Source organism: Arvicanthis niloticus, chromosome 5, assembly GCF_011762505.2.
Source record: "Arvicanthis niloticus isolate mArvNil1 chromosome 5, mArvNil1.pat.X, whole genome shotgun sequence".
Classification (NCBI taxonomy): domain Eukaryota; kingdom Metazoa; phylum Chordata; class Mammalia; order Rodentia; family Muridae; genus Arvicanthis; species Arvicanthis niloticus.
In genome coordinates this window covers 5,716,903-5,732,397 of record NC_047662.1, presented here as the reverse complement: position 1 = coordinate 5,732,397, position 15,495 = coordinate 5,716,903, and the positions used below count along the sequence as shown (strand labels likewise).

General features: G+C 45.0%; 2 protein-coding genes across 11 annotated transcripts in view; one reads left to right on the top strand and one right to left on the bottom strand.

Annotated features, from left to right (window-relative positions):
* The window catches only part of Rere (arginine-glutamic acid dipeptide repeats), a 342,417-nt gene that overhangs the window by 286,112 nt on the left and 40,810 nt on the right, over positions 1-15,495 (top strand). For all 10 annotated transcript variants that reach the window (XM_076933703.1, XM_034501835.2, XM_034501837.2 and 7 more), the window contains one exon: positions 4,936-5,016. In XM_076933703.1, the coding sequence (XP_076789818.1) occupies positions 4,936-5,016 (81 nt within the window). The remainder of the gene's footprint in view (positions 1-4,935; positions 5,017-15,495) is intronic.
* On the bottom strand, positions 3,641-4,940 carry LOC143442489 (uncharacterized). The gene is made up of 2 exons (XM_076935192.1): positions 4,391-4,940; positions 3,641-4,106 (listed from the first exon to the last, which is right to left on the bottom strand). Exons 1-2 carry the CDS (start codon positions 4,597-4,599, stop codon positions 3,641-3,643), a joined length of 675 nt encoding a protein of 224 aa, XP_076791307.1. The 5' UTR covers positions 4,600-4,940.

Below are 15,495 nucleotides of genomic sequence, written 5' to 3'. Positions count from 1 at the left end.
AGAAGCATTCTCCTGATGGCCAGAGTTTTCACATTCAGTGAGTTTTTAACTTCATGGCTCCATGTATTCTCTGGGTAAGGAGAGCAAGGGAAGGGGGCTCAGGGAGGGAAAGGAGACTGGCTGACCCCCAACTTTAATGGTACTGATATTGGTACTCACGCTTAAATTTTTTTTTGTGTAACAATTCATTTATTTCATGTGAATGAGTTTGTTTTTGTTTTTTAGTGGTTTTGGGGGGAGGGGATTGGTCTTGTTTTTGGTTTTGGGGTTTTTTTTTTTTTTTGGTTTTTTTGTTTGTTTGTTTGTTGTTGTTGTTGTTGTTGTTTTTTGCCTGTGTGTATATAAGTCCACCATATGGTGCCTGATGCCCTTGGAGGTCAGAAGAGGATGTTGGTTCCCCTGCACCTGCAGTTACACCTGGCTGTGAGTGCTGAGAATCAAACTCAGATCCCCCATAAGAACAAGTATTCTTAACTGCGGAGCCATTTCTCCAGCCCTTGGTCACATTTTCTAAAGCCAGAAGTTAAGTCTTCTCCACTAGGAACTCAGTGACAAGCTTGTATCACACTCACAAACTGAGCTGCCATGGGTAAGTACAGCTTTGTGCTTGGGCTTCACCTGCCTGTGAGGATGCATACATAGAAAACAATGAGGCTTTGCTCCCAGGGTGCACAGCACCAAAGAAACAAGTGTCAGCTTCCCAAGAGCCTCAGCAGCCACATGCAAGTGCAAGTGATAGCCAGCCCTGGAGCGTTAAGCAGGGCTCCTTAGCCCTGGCAGTACAGTTAGCACAGTTTAAACATACACATACTCTTTCTCTGTCACCCTTGGCAGCCTGGCATTCTGACATCACACCATCAGAATCGGAGAAATAACCTACAAGGTCTTGGAAGTGTTCATTCACGTTCAGTTGCTGGAAGAATTAAGAAATAGACCAGGGCCATGAACTTAGTGGCTTAGCATTCCTCTCTGTAACCAAGTCAGTGTGGTAACTATTAAATTACTATTGAAAACATCAAGGTTTTTATGTGGAGACGGGGGTGCAGAGAGGGATGGAGTTGCCTGCCTTAGAAGCTAGTCTCACATACTGATGTTGTCCAGCTACCGTGTGCTCTGAGGGGTTGGCTTTGTTTCGATTTTAGAGGCCGCTCTGCATTTCTGGTAAACCACAACGTGAAGCTGCCCTGAGAAGCAGATGTCTAGTTGGTTTTGAGGCTGTGGCTTTCCATAGAGAAGTAACAGCACAGCCACATGAAGCTTTTACTTCCTCTTTTCCTTAGAGCAAGGCCAAGAGTACTTTGCACTTGTTTGTCATGCATGGACAGCAGTAATAGATCTGCACTCCTCATCAAATGTCAATTCATAGTTCTGGAAGTGTAGTTAGTTTGAGATGCCTGTGAGATAGCCGACTGAGTGTTCTCAGTTGCTCTCAGAATGCTTCATAGGTGCAGCCTTAGAGATACTAGTGAGTATCGTTCAAGAAGCTTACAGCCAGGACACAGAAGGTTGGAGGTTGTCCTGGGACTTCTGAGGAGTAGAAAGACCAAGGCAAACCCTGGAAACACATTTGGAGAAGAAGATAATTGGGCTGGGTGATGTGAGGAGAGTTGGTTGACCTGAACACAGGTCAGTTCTGCTTCCAGAGTTCAGAGTGGATATTTCTGTGGTCTTTTTTGGTTGGTATGGGTTTGTTTGCTTGGGTTTCTTTGCTCTATTTTGTAATTAATGCAGGGCCTGATGGAGCCAGGGCAGCTTCAGATTCACAGTGTACAGAAGAATGACCCTGAATTCTTTATCCTCCTGCCTTCATCTCCCAAGTGCTAGAATTTTAGGCAAGCACCATGTTACTTGGCTATGAATCCTTCTCCATTTCTTAGTTTATTTCCATGATGAACCAACTCTAACATAGATGACTTCACTTGTGTCAAAAACTTGAGAATACCAACTGCCCAGCGCCATAGGAGGGATGTGGCATGTGATAGGATTCTTGCCTTTGTAGCTTTTATAGACTGAGTACACGAAGCCTGCAAATCAATGGGTGGGCTGGTTACAGGACTTTAATTTTGGAGCAAGAGGATTCAAGTCTGTGTTTTTAAATGAACCCTGGAAGCAGACTGGCATCAGGCATTTGGATGGAAAGGTAGGGCAGGCCGTGATGTCAGGGCTCAGAGCATGGGCGCCATCCTGCAGGGTTAAGGGTTAGTCTTTTAAGGGCTGGGGAGATAATGGGAGCTGATGGAGAAAGCCAGTTTTTGTTGTTGTTTTGGTTTTTAAGACAGGGTTTCATGTAGCCTGTGCTGTTTTCAACTCTGCTCTGTAGCTGAGGGTAACCTTGAGCTTCAGAAACTACTGCTTCTACCTTCCTAGGCTAGAGTTGCAATGTGCTGTAGGTTTGAAACTGTTTCTTTGATAAAGGCTTGTCATAGGCTGTATAGTGAGCTGAGTTCTGGGAGGGAGGGCTGGGGGTAGGTCCTGGACCTGCACTCGGTGGGCTGGAAGGAAGGGTTGAGCAGCTGATCTCAGAACTGAAGAACTGGCACACTGGTGTTAAATGAACTGGAAAGTGTACAATCACAGGATAGCTACCAACAGACTAAATTTCACAGGGAATGACGGGAAACAAGGATTTGTGAGGCTGGGTGACTCTGATCTGTTTCATGATAGACCCTCCTTAGGTTGGGGATGACTTAGCACATACTTAATAATTACTTTTGATTTGAATGGTGTTTCTCATAATCTGTGAAAGCACTCATTGGCCTGCTGTATCACATTATCCAGATGTTCCAGAATCATCTTCTTTTCTCTCTTCTGGTGAACCTGTTGTATGTTGTGGCACTGACCCTATGTTTGATGCCACAGTCTGGCATTCCACCCCCCAGACTATCTCCTGCCAACCATTTCCCATCTCAGAGCTCCGTCCAACCCTACAAACACTGCCCCTCACATTGGTAACCTGTCCCTTGCCATCCTGCCTTGGTGTGAAGATGTTCTGGCCTGCCAGAGGCCATAGCAGTCTGTTTTCTGGACTCCTTGGTGCACTGGTGCACAGATGAGATGCCCCTTGCTTCTTTCAGGTAGTACCTTGGAGTGCTCTGTAATGACCACACGCACTTATCTTACCTGCAAAAGGCCAGTCACAGTTTAATACACATCCTGGCAAGGGTTTTCAAAGTCCCTCCCAGTGCTAGGTGTACAGCAACTCACTAAAGTGAATTCAGGACCTCATCTCCTACAGTACTGTGCCACCAGCCTCTGCTGCTCTCTTCCTACTTCTGCAATTTGGGCTTCCCCAAGGAAAGCTACACCTTCAACCCCTGGTCGGTTTCTCTGCATACCCTGTGCTCCTTGGAGCTTCCAGAATGTTCCTATGTCCTTTTTGGTCAACTTGAAGCCCAGCTGGAGCCCACCTGGCTCTTCCTTGTCATGTCCCCCAAGTCAAGCAGAGCTAGCTTCCTCTTCCTAGCTCCACCCACCACCCTTTGTTCCTCTGCTGCTTTCTTCATAGGCCCACTATCCATCCTTACCTATTTGCTTCTCTGGGCTGATTGGAACTCCTTGAGGACTGAGCTCTTGCTCTAGTTTCTGTAGAGGTGTTGTGTGCAGCTTAGGCTGCCTGTTGATCGTATGACTGATGCAGAAGTCAAGTACCAAAAGTCTGCACTTTGTACCAAGGAGTGTGCTCTGCTTTCTTGTGCCTCACAGATTTTTCCCACTGAACTATATCAATTATATTGAAAATTGACAGTGATGAGTCATATCCAGCACTGGGAGAACTCGGAACTCGCAGATCCTGCAGGACTAGAGTGGGAGGTTGTAGATGGGTCTTGCAGGCCAGGTCTGGCCCTTCTCTGTGTTTATCCCGCGGGTCTCCAACACCCAGAGTGGGAGGCCTCTCTTCCCAGTGGGCAGCTGATTTATTGGCTGGGGCGCTTCCGTGGTGATCACTTGCGAAGTGCAGGCTGATACCCGGGCCTGGCGGGAGCAAACGCCTCAGCCGCGGGCCGGAGTGGCCACGGCGGGCGAGAGGGATCGGCGCGGGTTTCGCTGCCTCACTGTGGGCATGCGGCTTGGCCCTGGTGGGTAGCAAGTGTCGCCTTTGAGGTGACCTGATCACAGAGAGGACCCTGAGAAGGCCGTGTCGAGGGCTTGGCCGCCTGCGGGGCCGGGCGGGGCGGGGCGGAGCCGAGCGGGCGCGGCGGCGATCCAGGCCGCCTTTTGCAGCCGCCCGCCGCCGGGCTCGCCGCGCTCCAGCCTCCTCCCCCGGCGCCCTCTGCTCCCTGCTCCCCGCGCCCCGCGCCCCGCGCGGCCCCGCCGCGGTCACACGCCAAGCAGCCCGCGGCCGCCTGGCCCTCCGCTTTGTGGAGCCCGGGGACGGGCGCGGCCTCCTTACCTGTAGCTGCGAGTCTCCCTAGGATCGGAGGTGGGAGCTGCTCGTGGAGCCGTGCAAAGTGAAAGTCTGCTTCGGGTCCGGCGGACCCGGAGGGCCGGGGGCTCGACCCCAGAGGCTCCCGGCTCCGGGGCTTCAGGCTCCTTGTGGGCTTCCGCGTTCAGGGGATGGAAAAAGGGCCGAGTCTGCCCGAGACACTTCTGCGAAGGCATCTGCTTCCGCGGGTGAAAAGCAGCTATGTTGGTTTATTGCAACGCGGGCTGTTTGTTGTTTGCACCTTCCTGCAGCTTATGGATCCCGGAGGCCGCCTTAGCTCCGATTGCTTTTCCTGAAACGCGCGCCGCTGCTGTGGTTCCCCGCAGGCAGGGGGCTGCCCTGCCCTGCCAGCAGGTCCCAGCTGTGCCGCTGAGAGCCTCTAGCCTGGCTAATATTCCGGAGCTCAGACTTTTCTGTGGTTGCTTTTCTGCTGATTGCAGATATCTTTGCTTTGCCGACATCCTGTTTTGGTTTTGGTTTTTACATCTCACTTGTTTCTTTTTTTATCATAGAAACGCTTCGTTAAGGGCCTCCGACAATACGGCAAGAACTTCTTCCGAATCAGAAAGGAGCTGCTTCCCAATAAGGAAACCGTGAGTACAATCGGACTTTATATAACTTGTTTTTTTTTTTTTTTTTTTTTTCCTCTTTGCTCTGCTCCTGCTGCTGCTTCGCATCTGGGCTTAGGAAATGGTTCCTTTAACCCCGCGCTGTGCCTGACCCAGGCTGGATTTCTACTTTTCTTCAGCTGGTGATTTTAAGATAGCAGAGTGACATATTGTGCTTATCCTTCTGAAGAACGCGTTGTAACGGGAAGAACAGAGTTAGCTGGGGGAAGGGAGAGATGTTAGCTCGCTAGAGAGTTAACATCTAATTTTAAATCGAGTGGCTGGAATGGGAAATGGCATTTTATCGCTAGTTTGGATTTGGTAATTGTCAAAAGTCATAGACCAAGCTAAAGGATAGAATTGAGAGGTTTATGGAATTCTGCTGGGATTTCCCCTCCGTTTATTTAAATTAATGTTGCTGTGCTCTAGAGAAAATTCTTTTAAATCTTTACTGCCCCAGCTTTAAATATTTGTAGTTTGTAGTGAAAGGGTTTTTATTAGTTGCTTAATGGGAGCTTTAAAAAAATTCCTTTGCTGTTTCAAAAGCTGAGGGTCAAATGCTGACCGTTGCTTTTATGAACTTGCTGTGGGAGGGTAGTTGATTTCTTGGAGAGAGACTTCTTGGTAGGTGATGCTGTAAGAGTGGTACAAGCTCAGTTACCTGTAATTGCCTGCCTCCAGGAAGGTGAGGGTGGACCACCCACCTCACCCTGCTGGCAGCTTCAAGCCTGACCCAGTGACCAGAAGTACCTCCAACCTAGGAGGGGGAGGAGGGTTATGATTGATTTTAATCTGGCTTTTAGGAAAGAGAGGGATGAATGAAGACTGTCCATTACAGAAGTGATGGTAGGTTTTTATTAGTCTACTATTTTGCTCTCTGTTGATGGTTACTGATTTCCTCTTGGTTTTTAATGTTCTTACTCATTATTAAAAATGAACAGTTTTTTTTCCTGGACTACAGAATACATTTAGAATCCTGATAACTGGGGAGAAAGGTTCTGAGATTCCAATAAACTGATTTCTCCAATTAATGGTAACTAAGTTAAGTTTGAATCATCATTGTGCATCTAACTGTGCCTGAGATGGGCCACTGAGAATGCCTTTGAGAACGCAAACTATGGATATTACGATAACATTGTGGAAACAGTCTGTTTCTTACTCTTTCCAGGACAGGTTCTGAAGACACTTTGTAATGGAGCTCAGAGCAGCAGTGATGGAGAAACTCTCCTTAAATTTTCTGAGAATCTCATTTTTTCTAAGTTTGTTACATACTTTAAAAAATTAAAGTGGCTTGACTCAAATGTAACAGTCTTCTTTGGGCTGAGTGAAAAAGTCAGTGAGATGTGTCCTGAAGTTGATAGCCCATTCTTAACCTGTCAGCTCAGATCTTTTTTTGTTACAAGTACTAGGATTGAGCCCTTAACAATTATCTCAGCTTTGCAGCCCTGGGCTTTATCTGTCCCTTGTATCTGCTCAAAGTTGTAAGTCGTAAAAATCTGTCAAAAGAAATCTTGATAATCATTTTATCTTGATGCTTTGGAAGGAAGGAAGGAAGGAAGGAAGGAAGGAAGGAAGGAAGGAAGGAAGGAAGAAAAAGTAGTACAATTGAGAATTAAACCGAAAACTTATACAGAGGTGAGAGTTGGGGATGCTGGGAATCAATACAGCATGTAGCTCCGCAACATTGGAATCACGAGACAGTTTTATTCAACAGAATAGTAGAAAGCAGACCTGGCTGACCTTTAACCTAGGACAGTGTTACTTGCCTAATTTCCTAATTAGAAAGTCAGTTTGTCCTGCTTCCACCTGTTCTTGGTTGCCCATGTCACCATCTGACTCAGTTAACTGATGCCTTGTCCTACTGTGGAGCAGCTCTGCCATTCCAGGGATGCTTCCCCTCCCCTGCCATGGCTGAGCCTTCTTCTCTAACACCATTCTTTCCCTGTTTCCAGCCATTCCATGTGGGCAGTCACTAGAGCACAGGAGGCAGAGCGGTCCACAGCCCTGGAGGACCGCTCACACTTGTGCTGAGTTTCCTTAGGTCCCACTCCCTCTGATTGCTTGGGAGGAGTTTGGTAGCTGAGTGAATCTGTTAAGTGTTCTAATCAGCTGGGAGAGGCACTTGTCTTGTATTTTCCTTAGCTATCAACTAGCCAGGCTAATCATTACAGACCACTGAGGGAGGAGGCAAAGGCCACCTTCATTTCTATTGCAGGAGATAAGTAACTTTGCAGGTAACAGTGTTCTAGAACTTCCTTGATAAAAATCGTATGGCTATGAAACTTTTTATAGAAAATTCTTATAATCTAGATAATTTGCCATATTTTCTTCTGTTGGCTTCTTTATTGGCTTCTTTCTTTGCTAGTCCCAAAAGACTTAAAACATCAGAAGGGCATGACTGGGCTTTAGAGGGTCAGCAGACCTGTGTTGTATTGCTGGGCTGGCCAGTAAGGATAGCACCTGATCTCTCTGAAGGTTTTGTCTGGTTTAGCTTGATGCTGTGTGAAGTTCAAATCACTTTTTTTGTTTTGTTTTGTTTTTGTTTTTTTGAGACAGGGTTTCTCTGTGTAGTTCTGGCTGTCCTGGAACTCACTCTGTAGACCAGGCTGGCCTTGAACTCAAAAATCCGCCTGCCTCTGCCTCCCAAGTGCTGGGATTAAAGGCGTGTGCCACCACTGCCCGGGGCTCAAAACACATTTTTTTTTACAGGTTACTGGGAAGTTACTGTTTCTGAAATGGTGTTTCTTTGCATGAGACAGATGCTGTCAGCTTTTTTAAAAAAAGTGGGGTGTTGGGGCCTGGGAGACCCTGGAGAGCTGGCTCATAGCTTAAGAGCACTTGCTGCTCTTGCAGAGGAACAGAATTCGCTTGATAGCACCCACATCAGGAGTCTCAACCCCTTGTTCCTTGATCTCAGGAGATCTAGCTCTCTTTAGACTTCTCAGCACACATGTGGCATACAGACATATAAATAAAATAAATGAACTGAGATTTTTTTTTTACATTTATTATATGTATATGGGTGTTTTGCCTCAGGAGGTCAGAAGAGGATGTCTGTGAATCCTCTAGAACTAGAGTTACACTTGCAGATGGTTGTGAGCTGCAACGTGGTTGCTGGAAATTAAACCTGGGTCCTCAGGAAAAGCAGTCTGTGTTCTTAATTGCTGAGCCATCTCTCTCTCTAGCCTCAAAATAAATATTTTTCAAGATTATTTTATGTGTACGAGTGTTTTGCATGTATCTATGTCTGTGCCCCACAGTCAGAAGAGGGCATTTGATCACCTGGAACTAGAATTACAGATGGTAATGAACCACCATTTAGGTACTGGGAACCAAACTCTGTTCCCTGCAGAGGCAGCCAGTGCTCTTAATCTCTAAGCCACTTCTTGAGCCCCAAAATGTTTTACACGCGCACACATGTGTGCACATACATACACACATAGAGGGAGGGTTTTCTGTCTGGTTTGTTTTGGTTTTATGGAGAAGGAATGTTGTTTTGTTTGAGACATGTATCTCTGTTTAACTCTGGCTGTCCTGGAACTCACTCTGTAGACCAGACTGGCCTCAAACTAACCAAAATCCTCCTGCCTCTGCCTCCTGAATGCTGGGATTAAATATATGTGCCACCACTGCCTAGCTAATAAAGATAGTTTTAAAAAAATCTTTAAAGAAAAAAGAAGGAAAAGGCTAGAGTACTTTTAACTGTTGCCACCCTGGACTACTGTTGTGTCTGCCGCTTGTGCTGTGGGCTTCAGGCAGGTTATTGGATACTTTTGCATTTTGATTCCTGTGAAAACTTCAAGCTCTTAGACCATTGGTGAAAATTTAAATGAGGTGATATCTATGAAGAGTATAAAAATGACTTCTCTTCCCAGTCTATTGCCTTCTGTTGAAAACAAATCTTTGTGTGCACACGTGTGCGTGCTAGGCACCTCGCTCGACATGTTAGAAAAGTGTTTTACTGCTGAGCTCTGCACTGCTGCCGCCACACCATGCACACAGTGGTTCTGTTCTGAATTGTTTTCCTCAGTCACCTGTCCTTTCTCTTGAGTTACTCAGGGAAGGTGGAAGAGAGTGCCCACAGGGGTACCTGGGTAGGAGCAGATCTCCTTCCCTTTGGAGGACCCTGTAGGACTCCTATCTTCCCCTTCACTACAGGCCTTCATGTCTGAAGGACATGCCTGTAGAATGGCCACCAGCTTCCCTAACAGTGGTTGCTGGCATTGGTTATATAGGCACTAGGTCTGGCTTTCCTCCGAATGCTGCTGCCCACTGAAGTGGGAATAGTGGCTGTGAATGAGGAAACCCAACTGTTTATAGAGGGCTAGTTGAATGGGTATTATGTGTTAATCTCATAGTACCCAAGAGAATATCAAGTCAGATCCTTTTAGAATTACAGCCGTGCAGATACCCAGTTCTTCCTTCCTCTTTCCCCATTTGCCTTTCTTTAACATATGTATAAAATATATGATTAGTAGATAAAATACTAGGAATGAGCAGTGTCTCAGAATGACTGAGGCTGCCCACTGCAGATCTCTGTTTACACTGGGGTCTGGGTATTAGTGCATCTGTGTAAACACTGCCAAGTGTCCTGCACTTCTGAGAAGACAGGGCTAGCCCCTCTGCCCCTTACAGGGTCTCCCTCCCAGATGTTCTGGAATTTGCTGTCCTCCAGGCCAGGTCTCTGACTCTGAGTGCTGTCGTTCTGCTAGTGGGTAGATGAGTTACATGGCCTCTGGCCTTGGATGTTAAAAATAAATAGGCCTAATAAACTCAGATCCTGATCACCCACAGGGAACCATCTTATAATACAGATCCCAAAATAGCTTGTTTTTCACATACATTGACATTTCTTATAAAATCTTAGGATGATTATACTCAAAATATAAGGATGGTCTCTCTTCACCTTGCAAACATGGCTACTTTATTTGGAAAGAAGAGTGGCTCCTGGGAGATTGTCCCCTGAAGACTTTGTGTACATCTCTGCCTGCTGCTGCTGCCAGCAGTGGAGTGTGGGCAGGAGCTCAGATGCAGCACAGATTAGCAAGAAGACAGTTTGATTCGGCCCAGCTCTGTAGGAGAGAGGCAGCCTCTGGAGAGGGAAGACATGGAAGCCCTTGTCATGGATGTGGATGTCTTGGGTGCCCTTCTCAGTTTTAGCTTTTAACAACTACCTCAGTAAAAATTAAACTCTTGTTATTTGTAAGTACAGGGGTAGTATTCAAATATTGTCATCAGATTGCATTCTCATTCCAGTCTCTTAGTGAGAAACACTACGTATCCTGGGTGAAGAAGACGAAGAGGAGGCTATTGTAAAACAAGGCCACGAAGGATGAGCTTGTCACAGAAGACTGTGTGTCTCAGTGCAGGGGGTCGGGCCTCGCATCTCAGGCTTTGTTGCCCAGAGAAGGGACAGCTAGTTTTTATTAACTTTGTGTGATGGGATGGGAAGTTTGGGAGATTTAAAATTTAATATGCTAGATAGCAGGAAAATCTGTTATGTTTCTGGGGGCAAATTCTACAGCTGATGACTCTGTGTGGATTATGTGTTTTAGGCAGTGTGATGTTTGCCCAGATGGAAGAGTGAGTCACCAAGGTTCTGTTAACTTTAAGAGATTAAGAATTACTCCAGTGTTCAGCATGAAGTTTTATTTAATTTCAGATTATAACCTTTGGTAAACAATGCTTAATCTTACATAGAAAGCATGGGCTTCCAGACTGGGTCGATACTCTAAGAACAGGCAGCTGTGGGACAGCTATGGAACAACATGGAAACGTTCTCTGCTTTTCACTTTGTCCCTCCAGTGCTGATACTGGCTAGTCTTAACTGCACACAGCAGAGTGGACAGCATAGGCTCTCAGGTCCCTTGCCTCTTGAGCCAAGATGACCATTTTGTTGTTAAAATGGAGGTTTAATGTACTGGTGAGATGGCTCAGAGGTTAAGAGCACTGACTGCTCTTTCAGAGTTCATAGAGTTTGATTCCCAGCACCCACATGGTGGCCTATAACCATCTGTAATGAGATCTGGTGCCTTCTTCTGGCCTGTAAGCATACAAACGGGCAAAGTACTATATACATAATAAATAAACAAATAAATAAAATGGTGGTTTAGGTAAAATCGAGGTTGTTCAGTAAAGTTTGGGAACTACTTACACAGCCTCAAAATCCTAACCACCCAAGGTATATTCCTTCTTCTCTAACATTTATTTATTGGCTGTATGTGAATGTTTTGTCTGCATGTATGTCTGTGCACTATGTGTAGGCAGTGCTGGTGGAGGTCAGAAGAGGGAGTCAGAGCCTCTGCGACTGGAGTTACTTACAGTTGTGAGCCACCTTGCGGGTGCTGGCAATTAAACCTGAGTCTTCCAGAAGAGCAGCCAGTGCTTAGAGTTACTGGATGCGCGCCCCCCCCCCCCTTTGTTGTTGTTGTTGCTGTTGTTTTGAGATAAGGTTTCCTGTGTAATACTGGCTCCTGGAACTTTGTAGACAAGGCTTGAATTTGAACATGAATAACAGATGGTTGTAAGCAGCCTTTTGTGTCTGGGGATTGAATCCTGAGTCCTCTAAGAGCAGCCAGTGCTTTTAACCACAGGACCATCTCTTTGGCCGGATCATAGAATTTCTTTCTTAAGATTGATTGATTGATTGATTGATTGATTGATTGATTGATTGATTGATATGAATACACTGTAGCTGTCTTCAGACACACAAGAAGAGAGCATCAGATCCCATTACAGATGGTTGTGAGCCACCATGTGGGTGTTGGGAATTGAACTCAGGACCTCTGGAAGAGCAATCAGTGCTCTTAACTGCTGAGCTGTCTCTCCAGCACCATAGAGTTTCTTCCCTCTAACGCTCACTCCATTCCTTTTCTTAGAAATACAGTTGTGGGTCTAGAAAGAAGGCTGCTGCTCAAACTGCTTGATGTTCTTCCAGCAGACCTAATTTCAGTTCCTAGCACCCATGTGAGACAGCTCACCGCCACCTATAACTCTGGCTCAAGGTCTGACTTCTTATGCTCTCCTGAAGGCACTCTCAAACACAACAAGTTTAATATGGAAAGAGAAATACAGTTGTAACACTTTATTTTATATTTTAAAAATCTTATTCACTAGACAGTGGTGGTATATGCCTTTAATCCTAGCACTTAGGAGACAGATGTCTGTCTCGAAGACTAAAAACAAACAAACAAAAACCTTCAAATGTTGCTGTCTTTTCTGGCACAGCCTGGGAAGAAATGAGTAGATTTGAGGGATTAGTCAGCAGGCAAACATAGAGCCTTTAAGACCTGACCTCTGTCCTCTGCACAGCTTATCTCTGAGTCCTGCTGGATGAAGTCTCCCAGCCTAGCAAGTAAGTGTACAGTGGTGCTGCCTTGCTGTGGTGGCTCTCAGTGCTGTGGTGGCTCCCATGCTGAAGGCCTGGGGCTCTCCCTCAGTGTAGCCAGGCCTGGAGATGTCTCAATTATTTGAGTATTTTTGTTTTTGTTTGGTTGAGTCAGGGTTTTTATAGCACAGGCTGGCCTTGAACTAGAGATTGTCTTGCTTCTGGAGTCCTGGGGTTGCAGGTGTAGGGCACCATGCCAACAGGCAGTGTTTTAACTAAAGTAATCTAAGAGGGTGTGACTGTTTCCCTTATGTGAATGCAGCAGGTGTGTGATTTTCATGGAGGAAACTTGGTGCCAGTATTGGAAGGAAAAGGCAGTTTTTAAAAGCTGAGGTCTTGGTCCTTTGCTATTTATAGTGTGTATCCTACGATTGTTCATAAACTTATCCTACACTTGCAAACTGATGACTGTCACCCGAGTGCTTTATCTTTATGCAGAGCATTGTTTGTAGAAACTGTGTTCATAATGTGCTTTAAAAAGATTTATTTATTTAATTTATAGAGTACATTGTTCCTGTCTTCAGACACACCAGAAGAGGGCATCGGATCCCATTACAGATGGTTATGAGCCACCATGTGGTTGATAGGAATTAAACTCAGGATCTCTGGAAGAGCACAGTCATCTCTGCAGCCCCTATAATGAACTTCTAAAAATATGTGTGTGCGTGCGTGCGAATGCATGCACGTGTGTGAGCTCTGGAGATCAAGCTCAGATGTCCAGCCTTGGCAGTAAGTGGATCTTTATCCACAAAGCCATCTTGTTGACCTTGCTTTGGACTTTACAGCACTGCTTACAGGGATCATCATTATTCCCTTTTGATACTTCTTAAGGTTTCCCTTGACCTTGCTTACCTGCATGACTTATACGAAGAGATTTAGGACTTTTGGGCTCCGCCGTTTTATTAGGTAAAAAAACCAGAAGGTATTAGTATGTCTTTAGAATTACAAAAGATAAACTTTAATAGCTGTAATGATTGTAAATCAATATATCTATCCATTTAGAGCTTATGTTTTTGTATCATAGAGTCGTATCCTTATCTGTGGATCTATTCTGACTTGAAAACCTAGCTTACAGAGGAGAGTAGTTCAGTTGGAAGGGTGTTTGCATAACACCCGTGAGGCCCAAACCCCCATCTAACTGGACATGATGTTGTCTAGATAATCTCAGCATTTTTGAGGGCAAAGACAGACTGGGAGACAGGATGAGACATCCTGTCCTTTTTAAGATTTATTTTTCTGTGCATTGTTGTTTGCTTGTATGTATGTCTGTGTGAGGGGGTCGGATCACCTGGAACTGGAGTTAAAGACAATTGTGCACTGCCATGCAGGTACTGGGAATTGAACCCGGGTCCTCTGGAACAGCAGCCAGTGCTCCTAACCTTTGAGCCATCTCTCCACTGTCTCCACCCCTCCGCTTTCTTTTAAGGAAAAGAAAACTTAGCTTGATGCTGTTTGAAAAATACATTTTGTCTGTGTTTTTTTTTTTTTTTTTTTTAAGTATAAAGTATATTTTAAAATTTTTTTGTAGGACTGGAGAGATGGCTCGGTGGTTAAGAGCACTGACTGCTCTTCCAGAGATCCTGAGTTCAATTCCCAGCAACCACATGGTGGCTCACAACCACCTGTAATGAGATCTGCTGTTCTCTTCTGGTGTGTCTGAAGATAGTGGCAGTGTACTCACATACATAAATAGATAAATCTTAACCACCACCTACCCCCAAAATAGGATCAATCTATTTAAAACAATTTTTTTTGTAAAATATATTTTAAATAATAATCCTTAAATAGTTGGTTCATTTTAATCTCTTTTTTGTTTTTTTTGGTTTTTCTTTTTTGGTTTGTATAGCCCTGGCTGTCCTGGAACTGACTCTGTAGACCAGGCTGGCCTCGAACTCAGAAATCTGCCTACCTCTACCTTCTACATTCTGGGATTAAAGGCGTGCGCCACCACTGCCCGGCCCATTTTAATCTCTTATTCTAAATTACACTTAGGAAATTAGAATTCGAATAACAGTAAACCTTCTTTGGAGAAGTAAGGTAACACACTAGTAAAACAGCATTTTTCTTCATGTTGTTTGAAAACCCCTGTGAAAAAATGAATAGGACATTCCTTTTCCTCTGTGGTCGTTCATCTCTCTGTCTGTCTGTCTCCTTTTTTTTTTTTTTTTTTTTTTTTTTTTTTTTTTTTTTTGAGATAGGATCTCTCTGTGTAGCCCTGGCTGTCTTAGAACTCAATCTGTAGACTGTCTTTGAACTCACAGAAATTTATTTTCCATTGCCTTCAAGTGCTAGGATTAAAGGCTCCCTACCACCACTGGCTGATTTATTTTTTAAAATTGTGTATGTGTGTGTTTGTGTGCAGTCGCCCATACATACAAGCCAGGGTGCGCACATGTCAGTCAGAGAACAACTCGGTGTCTGTACCCAGTTTTTACCTTGTCTTTAAGACAAGGTCTCTTGTTAGTTGCTGTGTAAGCCAGGTTAGCAAGCCTGTGAACTTTCCTGGGAATCTCCTGTTCCTCGTTTCCAGTAGAGATGCTGCGACAGCACACTGCTGCCCATGGTTTGGGGAATATGTCCGTCTGTCTGCTTGGTTTTTTGAGATAGGATTTATCTATCCATCTGTCTGGTTGGTTGGTTGGTTGGTTGGTTGGTTGGTTGGTTTTTCAGGACAGGATTTCTTAGTGTAACCAGTGTCAGCAGACCTGGACACGCTCTGTTGACCAAGCTGGCCTCAAACTCTGAGACCCGCCTACTTCTGCTTCCCTAGTGCTGGGATTAAAGGTGTGCGCCACCATGCCTGGCTAGTTTAGGAGATTTTTAGCTCAGTTCTTTGTATTTGCATGGCAGTTACTTTAACAATTTAGCCATCTCCCCAGCTCTTTAAAAAAAAAAATTTTTTTTTTTTTTTGATTATGGATCTTTTGTTTTATTTTGGCTGTGCTGAAGCTGGAACCCAGGCCCTTGCAGTGTACTAGACATGGACTTAACCACTGAGCAGCACTCCTCCCTGAGGTGTTAACAGTTTCTAGTTAAAGTTGCACTATTCTGGCCTTTTTCCAGTTTTGTTTTTGTTT